At 37.2% G+C, this 10545-nt stretch overlaps 1 protein-coding gene across 1 annotated transcript; it reads left to right on the top strand.

The window, feature by feature from the left end:
* Nucleotides 1-2966: 2966 nt before the first annotated feature.
* Nucleotides 2967-7220, top strand: LOC106172633 (spermine oxidase). The gene is made up of 3 exons (XM_013553426.2): nucleotides 2967-3248; nucleotides 4212-4358; nucleotides 5651-7220. Exons 1-3 carry the CDS (start codon nucleotides 3007-3009, stop codon nucleotides 6789-6791), a joined length of 1530 nt encoding a protein of 509 aa, XP_013408880.2. The 5' UTR covers nucleotides 2967-3006; the 3' UTR covers nucleotides 6792-7220.
* The last annotated feature ends 3325 nt before the right edge of the window (nucleotides 7221-10545 follow it).

Below are 10545 nucleotides of genomic sequence, written 5' to 3'. Positions count from 1 at the left end.
TGCTTTCCTTTAAATAAATGTCCATTCCTTTCCTCTTTTCAATTTTGTATAACTACGTTTTCAAAGTCATAATAAATCTGGATTGATTTTATAACTGATACACTATTTTTGTTGTTATTCAATACTAGTCCGGTTGCTTAGGGCAAAAAAATGGCCAAACCGTGACACAGCGGATAAAAGCACCAAATTTTGCATGTGGGTACCTTTTGACATACTAAATCAAATTAGAGCCGTAGCCCACGGAAAAAATTTACCGTTTGGCCAAAAAATCCAAAATGGCCGCCAATTTGTGAAATTTTGTAGAAATATATACATATCTATGTTGATTTTTATCAAATTAAGTATTTTCTCAATGTTTTCCACATCGTTATTACCCATATTATGCATATGTGTCAGGTATCAAACTAGTGTCCTTGGACTTATTGAAAAATTCAAGATGGCCGCCGTATGGCATAGGAATACTAGAACATGTACAAGGGTGTTCAACTAACTAATGCCAACTAGGAAGATGCATTGCCCACTATCTAACTAATTTTGTTTCTTATTACACAAATAATATATTTGTGGTGAGTAACTAACCTTTATTCACAGGTAATTCGAGAAAAATCCAAGATGGCCCCCATATCAAAGGAATACTAGTATACACATAGGGCTTCTTCTGCCATGGAGATATAATATTAATTGATAAATTAGGTTTGTTTCTGAGTATTTTCCACATCTTTTTAATTCATATAATATATATGTGATGAGAATGTTATGTGTATCCTTTTTGAAAACAAAACAAAATGGCTGCCATTAGCCATAGAAGGTGGGGTTCAGTTAATACCTGCGAGAGATAGGCTTACAAATAAAATGAAGCTGAATTCAGTTGTTATTCTGTTTTTTAGTATTATTATTATCCCATGATACATATCTGTTAGGTAATTAATGTCCATATTTTATCATTTTGGGGAAATCCAAGATGGCCTTCTTTTCCCCATAGGAAAAGTGGTGCATTAGATTTAATAGGCACTTCTAAGGCAAATGAGGGTAATCATGATATTTTTTCAAAATACCTAAGGGTATACACTTGTTATCCACCAGATAGATATCTAAAAGTCCAAAAAGAATGTGGGAAATACAGAGAAACAAAATTCATTTTATATTGAACCCAATGTCTCTCTGGCAGTAGTTGACTGTACTATTCCTATTGTGAATTGCAGCAATCTTGAATTTTCTCAAATACGCAAGATGCACACTTGTTACACACCAGATTTATAAAGAGTAAGGTTAATAAGGTTGTCAACATGTTTAAACATCAAACGGCTTTATTTCATGTTGGCATCAATGTCTGAACTGTTTTATTAATTGACACCTATGTGCATTTGAATGATATATTCCTATGACAACTGGCAGCTATCTTGGGTTATCTCCGAATAATACTCAAGGATACATACACTTTCAAAACACACAGAGTCTTTCATAAGGATAAATAGGATATGAAAAACATTAAAAACGACCCAACGTTAACTATGTTTAAATCGTACTCAGTGTATTTCTAGCATTATTTGATTATGTGTTCGAATATTCTAATGACAAAAGGCAGACATCTTGAATTTTTTCAGAATACCCAAAGATACACACATGCTACAGACCAGGTATACATCATAGGAGTAATAATAAATGGAATGAAAAACATAAATTATTTTTAAAACAAACCCATGGAAATGTCATTGTATAATGAACCATATGCCTCTCTAGCAGCAATTGAAACCCACCCATTAGTATTCCTATGTTAAATTGTAGGTATCTTTTTCTCGGAATATCCAAGAATGCACACTATTTACCTACCAGATATATATCATAAGACTTATAAGGATGGGCAAAACTTGATAAGCAAACACAAATTCACCCTGGTAGTAGATGAAAAGCCATGGATGTGCAGTTGTAATTCCAGTAGTATTCCTATGGCCAGTGACGGCCATCTTGGGTTTTCTCAAAATGATCAAATATGCACATTTATTACCTGCTAGATATGTATCACAGTGTAATAATAATGTGTAAAGCACTAAAAAATAAACTGAATTTGATAGTTAATTAGCTGGCATTAGTTCCAACCCTTTGTAATACCATAAGTATTCCTATTACATATGACGGCCATCTTGGATTTTCTCAAAATGCCCAAGAATACTGTTAGTTACTCACCACATACATATTGTGTGGGTAGAAAGGATGTGGAAAAACACTCAGAAACCAGCTTAATTTGACAGTGAAAAATTAATCTTTCCAGTTGCCATTAGTTGAATCACCGTATACTAGAATTCCTGTGGCACATGGCACCCATCTTGGATTTTCCAAAATGCCCAAGAACACTTCGCAGTTACTCACCACAAACATATTATGTGGGTAACAAAGATCTGAGAAGCAGACTTAATTTAATAGTGGACAACGTATCGTTCTAGCTGATAATAGTTGTGCACTAGTATTCCTATGGCTGTTCCGTTTCTATGGCAAATGACAGACATCTTGGATTTTTTCAAAAAGTCCAAGGGAACTTGTTTGCTATCTGACATATATGAATAAAATGGGTTATAAGGGTGTGGAAAACTTTGAAAAAGTAATTTATTTGATAAAAATCAACATAGGCATATACATATTTCTAAAGAATTCAATAAATTGGCGGCCATTTTGGATTTTTTGGCCAAACGGTAATTTTTTTCCGTGGGCTACGGCTCTAATTTGATTTAGAATCTCAAAAGGTACCCACATGCAAAATTTGGTGCTTTTATCCGCCGTGTCACGATTTTTTCCTTAAGCCACCGGACTATACATCATAGCAGCTGCTTTAAGATACCTTTTTTTTTTGCCTGGTATTACATCTAGTTTTTTTAATTTTTTAATTTTTTTAAATTTTTTTTTATTTTATTTATTTATTGTTTTTTTTTTTTTTTTTTTTTTTTTTTTTTGCCTGGTATGGCATCTAGATATTGGCCTTGGATAACACAATCCGCCATCTCTTGACCTGACATGACTCGACCCACACTCCAGTCAATATATCGCGGCATTCACCGCCGCTTAACCAGCCAATATAATATAGCTACCGTATTTGACATAAAACCCAGCTCCCCAGTGGCAACAAATATGGATTCCACTGGCGTCGGTAAGTACAGGGTTATCATCGTAGGAGCGGGGATGGCAGGACTGTCCGCGGCAGACGTCTTGATCAGTGCAGGCATCCGAGACATCGTTGTTCTGGAGGCAAGAAACAGGTACGTACCGAACGCTGCCTCACCAGTAGGTCTACGTGGCACGTGCTCAGAATACTGTTGTTCTTAGAGCGTGTGGCGCTCACTGGGCTTTAATAGGACGCTCTTTTCGTGTTTTTATAAAACACCTTCATTTTCTTATTACATGCACAATATATTCCTCACATTAATTAATAAATTTATTCACCTTTTTATTTTGATAACCTTAATTAATGTGCATAAATCTTTTATTATGTAGGCCAATGAAAGATGGCGCTTTATTTTATCCCATTTCATTTTATTTCGTAGGCCTAATGTGTTTAGGATGGTCTGTTGGTGTTTTGGTTGAGGTCCCGACTACTTTGAAACCTTAACTAAAATTTCTTGTCGGCTTATGGAATTCCATCTGTTCTACGGCACCTCTATGGGAATTCTGTGGGACAAAAACCCAATAGAAATATCATCGGGAATCGTGTGGAGATTCTACAGAAATTCTACGGGGCCATGTTGTTTTGCAGGCCTCAGAAAAGTACCTGAAGTACTAGTCTTTAAAATAACATATTAAGTCAACAGAATAATTTATACACTGACCCGATTTCACCCTCAACTACAAATACATGTACAAATAGAGGCCTTACCGTTTACCCCCCCCTCCCCTCGACGCGTTCGTCACATCTAAATGTAAACCTTCTGTAGTTTCTGTTCACCCTTCTGTTGTTATAGGCCAAATCTTGTATAATTACTTTTTTACTAAACGCGTTTAAATTTTATAGAAAGAAGGTTACTCTCTTCCTTTTTCCCGCCCCCCCCCCCCCCCCCTTTCCCAAATAAATTCTTTAAAAACTCACTATGGCAGAGTATGGCAACATACAGTATCTATATGTTCGTTGCTTTCTACCTCTCTCCCGCACGGTGGCTGCGGTCCTTCCCATCCTCACAATAATATTTTTTTTTAAATAATAATAACCTGTTCACCACGTGTTTCAGGGTAGGTGGAAGAATCCACACAGTAAAGGAGGGTGACGGCCTTATAGAGCTGGGGGCCAACTATATCCACGGAACGACTGCCGAAAACTCCGTGTACACTCTGGCACAGAAGCATGGCCTCGTGAGAGAAGGGTTCTTGTCCACAAGGTGAGGACAGCGGTGTTTGTGTAGATCTAGAATAACGGCGCGTTCCCAATGAATCTATTGTACTAGGTACCAGATACTGCGCACTAACTCCACGGGGACTCCCGCCGAATGCAGTCAGATCAATACGCTTCCTTTTGTTTCCAATTAAACTCGTATGATCACCAGCTTTTCTGCATTCTGCTCATCGCCCTTTTATTTGTGTAGTGATTTGTTATATTACGGTGCACGTAATGCCCCTTTCGTACGGCGTCTGAGCGGAGGTATAGACGGTGGCCGTGCGAAATCGCACGGAATCCTACTGATTTAAGGCCATGTAATGTAGACATACTCAGCGTAGCCCATAGCTCCCTACGATTTCATAAAAAATCGTACGGACAATATTTCATCGCACGGCGCCCGTGTAAATGTAATCTAGGCTTTATGATTGACCATGTTTGTTAAGGTGTGCCGTATATCAATAAAGCAATGCACCGTGTCTTATCAGGTGCTCTATATTTAACGCAGTGGTGTTTACGGTAAATCAACCCTGTCTTGACGCCGGTGGCATGTGTTTGATATGCATGCTTAATCAAATGTGCTTTAAATAGTGCTGAGTCAAGGTGATTTTAGTGTATAAGCTTTTAAAAGCAAATTGTCAGGCAAAATTCCTATTGACGATGAACTCTTGAAGAATCTCATATCCTTTATATTGGCGTGTTTTGTTGGGGGCAACGTAACCACAAACATGCATGTGAACTTAAATTTAAAAGTGTTTTCTATTTATCATATCAAATGATATATAAATGGTCGTTAGGCCTACTTGCAAAAAAGCGCTTAGAACTATGGAACTATTGAATTCCATTTGAACTCATATTTTTAACAACTTTGTACTTTTGGTTACAATGATATTTAATAAATTTATATCATCATTATGTCCCTTTGTCTTTTTTGCGACATTTTCTTAGTCTTTGCTCTACATTGAGTAATTAATTTTTTTATATTATATTTTATATTTTTACATTATAATATAATTTTATACTATTGATGGGTGTAGTCATCTTGTGTCTTGTGTGTGTTTGTGGAGGGGGGGGGTCTAAGTTTTTGGGCTTAAAGTTCCTCTTAAAGTTTTTAACCTTAAGTTAAAACTTTCTAAGTTAAATCGATGTTTCACATATGGTGTTACCGTATAAACAGTATATACCCCCCTCCCCCGGTGGTGTAACAGTGAAAATGTTTTATGGTATCATGAGTTATTCTCGGTTTGGAAATTCTGTTAAATGACGAACTGTTCATAAATAATATTATATTTTCAGACTGTCAGACGGCGCATTCTACACGCAAGATGGCTTGGAGATCAACAAAGAACTGAGCGACAGAGTCTGGACGGTCTACACAACCATCAGTGACGAGGTTTATTCCCCAAGCACAAGCAAGGACAAATCTTCAATGACAGTTGAAGACTACTTCAGCGTGAGATACGAAGAGGAGAGACAGCAATTCCGGGACGACGAACAAGAAACTGCGGCCGCCATTTTCAATTGTATTAAAAATGGCGAACAGGTCTACGTTGGGAGCGATCTTCCGCACGTGCCGGTGCTCGACTTGGAGAATTTCACAGAAATAGTCGGAGGGGACGCGCTGGTCGCCAAAGGGTTGGCATCTGTTCTTAAGCCTCTATCGAGTAATCTACCAGACGGGTGTGTTCGACTTAATCGAGAAGTGACGAAGATTAGGTGGAAAAATGACGTCAAGGATCGCGCTGACGTCATTGTCGTCTGCTCAAATGGTGAAACGTACACGGCAGACGTATGTCTAGTCACAGTGCCTCTGGGTTACCTGAAACAACACGCCCATAGAATTTTTGAACCTTCCCTTCCAGTGGATAAGTTGTTGGCAATAGACAAAATAAATGCTGGCTGCGTTGATAAACTTTTCCTCGTGTACGACAAGCCTTTCTGGAAAAGGGGACAACTGGGGAGCGTTAAATTGGCGTGGAGAGGGGAAGAGGGCGTGGTCAGAGATCCATATAAGGAGTGGTACAAACGGATCTTTTCATTCGACGAATACCCGACCCATCCCAACGTGCTAGTAGGCTGGATATCTGGATTCATAGAGGCGCGGCAAGCGGAGCTCCTCCCTGAAGCCGACGTCAGTCGAAAATGCACCGAAATTCTCCGATCTTTCCTTGGCGACCAAACCATCCCGGAACCGAGCAAGATAATCCGCTCCCAGTGGGGGACGGACCTGTACACACTGGGGTCATACGTCGCTCTTACACTACCAGGCTCTCCTGAGGATTTTGCCAAACTTGCGGAGCCGGTAGCAGACGACCGGGGAGAAGTTCGTCTGCTTTTTGCAGGCGAGGCGACCGACGTGGCCTTCAACTCTACCATGCACGGAGCGAGGAACTCTGGGATACGCGAGGCGGAGCGGATCATTAAGAGTTTATCATGAAAGAAGACGTACGTAGAAGGCGTGCGCTGCTATCGTATGACGTGAGCCACTGAAGTATTTGATTAACTTGATGATTTTGACATAAACGAACAATACAAGTCGTAGGGCCTATATTTTGTGGAGGCCCACAGTTAGTAATCAGCAAACACCACAATGAAACACTAACGTAGGGCCTATTTACACTGATATAATAGTGGAGTCAAACATTGTGGATTTGGAATCAAAAATTGTTTATTGCACATATTGATGGTTTTTAAATATTTAAATTAATATTAAAATATCTAAAAAATCCAGAATGGTGCATGAAACGGGAGAAGTGATCGTAGGCCTATTATTGGAGATGATGGTAAGAATGATGGTCCATGTTGTGCCTACTGTATATCATATACAAAATTTTATGTTCCATAGATAAAAGTTGATTTAAATGTACGTTCATGTGGATGTATTTTTTATCCTGCCATTGTATAATCTTTACATTACACATAGTGCCAAGTATATTTTCTTATAACCAATTAAGGTGCATGGTGCTTACAGAAAACAATTTAATATGCCATGGAAAACAATAATAATGTTATTGTACTGCCAATTATCTTCCATGGTATCCCATTAAGTGATTATGTATTTTATTTAACTTTAAAGACGTGAGCAATTAAACAAAACAGCATTATGATAAAATAGATATATCTAGTCAATATCGTATAAACGTTAACAGTGCGACAAATTGCAGTCAGTATACGATTCTAAAATGTGGAAAAAGTGTGTATAGATAAAGTGATAACAACTCTTAAGTGTGATTCATTTTTCACATTATATACATTGTGAACAGCTCATAGAAATATAATGATACATACCTAGGGATGTTATGTGACCGTGGCGATATGCTGGTCACTGAAGCCTGTCCATTTAGATAAGCTTCAGCAAAGATCGAGGGCAACCTCGCTTCACTCTACATCGGAAAACTCGGATTTAACCTCGATGAAGTCTAGAATTTCACAACTACATCTTGGTTATATAAGTCGAGGTTTCTAAAATGCTGAAAGCCGAAGCCAGAGCTTCACATGTAACCTTTTGGCAGCAAGAGAATAGCGACTTTGCTTGCGTTATATATCTAGACAAATTTAAAATCTCTCACACTCTTAAAAATCAGCATAAACTTTTCATGTTCAACAATTAATATTTATCATTTTATCTCACTAAGTCATATCATATGTGTATGGTTTGAAAGCGGGAATTATTTTACATTTAAACCACACGTGCATACACAAAAACATGGCAGCAAAGCTGTCAAATGTACAGACAAAGAACAGAAAATAAAGATGCAAATAAGTGAAAAATTAAATTTTCACAAATAACTGTTAAATTGCCAGAAAAATTTACCAAACAGACTGCGTTGCCTATTGAAGCTGTATGTTAGACCCATGTTTCTTTCCTGTAAGTTTGAGAACAGTAAGTGACATGATTACCCTTAAATGGTCATCATAGGAGCAGTGCCCAAAATAGGGATTTCTTCAAATTTTGATGCAACATTACATAATGTTTAACAGCATAATGACAATCAAATGTTATTAATAAAATATTAGTAACATGGACATTCAGAAAATGTGACAAGCAAAAGTCTTCAAGATCATGGAACTTTAAAGTCACACCTTGAAAATGCCAATATGTGAAAAATTAAATTTTCACAAAAAACTGTTTAACTGCCAAAAAAAAATAAATAAATAAATAAATAAAAATACCAAACAGACTGCATTGCCTACTGAAGCTGTATTTTAGTCCCATGTTTCTTTCCTGTAAGTTTGAGAACAGTAAGTGACATGATTTTCCTTAAATGGTCATCATGGAAGCAGTGCCCAAAATAGGGGTTTCTTCAAATTTTGATGCAATATTACATAATGTTTAACAGCTTAATGACCATCAATTTTTAATTATAAAATATTTGTTTCACAGATATTCAGAAAATGTGACTAGCAAGGTCTTCAGGCCCATGGAACTTCAAAGTCACGCCTTGAAAATGCCAAAATGTAAACAAGACAGCACTGTTCTGAAATGGGTTTATTTCCATTTTTAACACTTTTTTAACATAAAACAAAATAAACATTTTACTGCCATTTTATATGACCAACTAAGAAAATTGATGAGATGGGAAAAGTATCAATAGAACAGTGTTAAATGTCCAATTTCCTCCATTCTGAGATTCTGAACATAGTGGATGATTGAATCTGACAAACTGCAATGATATGAGTTTATTTCCATTTTTGACACTTTATTACACAATACATGATAACAAGTTTACCATGTTTTTTACATAATCAACTAACAATGTTGTAAAGATGCAGGAAATATCAAACAAACACTTTTAGGCATCTTATTAGTTAAATAATGAGACTGTTAACATGCCTAATAATTGAATCTGAGGAAATGTGAAAAACAGTATAACTTCTAAAATAATGGCCCGATTATGCTGATTTTCGAACTCAACCTGCGTTTTAGTAAGATTGACCACTCCTATGAGTATAATTACAATTGGCCAATCCGTTTTTCTTATATTGTGTTATCAGTGTTGTATTTATATTGAAAATAGTGAAAAAAAAGCATAAATTCCCTAAAAATGGCCCAAGCATGCTGATTTTCGAACTTGACCTGCATATTATGAATATTCATCAGTTCTGTAAGTTTCAAGTCAAAAGGTAAAATGGTTTTCCACTTATCGTGTTATCGGTGCTGCATATATGCTGAAAAAAGTGAAAAAACAGCATAAATACCCTAAAAGTGACCCGATCATGCTGATTTTCGAACTTGACCTGCGTATTATGAATATTCATCAGTTCTGTAAGTTTCAAGTCAAAAGGTAAAATGGTTTTCCACTTATCGTGTTATCGGTGCTGCATATTTGCTGAAAAAAGTGAAAAAACAGCATAAATTCCCTAAAAGTGACCCGATCATGCTGATTTTCGAACTTGACCTGCGTATTATGAATATTCATCAGTTCTGCAAGTTTCAAGTCAAAAGGTAAAATGGTTTTCCACTTATCGTGTTATCGGTAAAAGTGCACGGCGACGACGGCACCGACGGCGACGACGGCGACGACAGACGCAGATGATGGCTATATGTACAGACACATCTGTGTCTGTACATAAAAATTACGACGGTTGTGTTATTTACCTTTTGTATTTAAGCTGTTCATTCTTCCTCTTTATCAGTAATATCGGTAAAAATCAAATCTATTCCCCCTTTGAACTTGTAATTACATGTAGCTCATGGATGCTATGAAAACCAGCACATGGATGTTCAAAAAAACCGCCTCGCAGTAAAAATGTCACTAAAACGTAGAATTATCAATCTTGTGGACTGGTTATAAACATCCGTCTGCCTTGTTGTCAGAAATATCACAAAAACGTAAATTTCTTCCTACTTTGCACTTGTGAAGAATTAATTTGACTATATTCCGGTCCGACGCTCCTTGTTTATCAGAAATGTCACTTAAAAGAAGTGGATTTGCCTTGGGACCTTTTTTCCGCAGCAGTTCCAGCTAGGTGTGGCTCAGCTGACACGCGCATGGTCAGTGTCGACGGTTGATTAAATACTATTCAAGCGAGTTGAACTTCCACAACAAGTATTTAGCAAAAATTGACCAAATTGGTCAGACATTACGTAAGAATTTGGCGGGAGGTGACCAGTGCACGTGGACGAGTTTATTCCATATAACATCTCTAGAGCGTGATATAGGGTCACTTTATTCGGTTTTAGGGGTGTT

The sequence above is a fragment of the Lingula anatina genome, chromosome 6 (genome assembly GCF_051362555.1).
Source record: "Lingula anatina isolate TDL-2025a chromosome 6, LinAna3.0, whole genome shotgun sequence".
Lineage (NCBI taxonomy): Eukaryota > Metazoa > Brachiopoda > Lingulata > Lingulida > Lingulidae > Lingula > Lingula anatina.
This window is presented reverse-complemented; position numbering and strand designations above follow the sequence as displayed.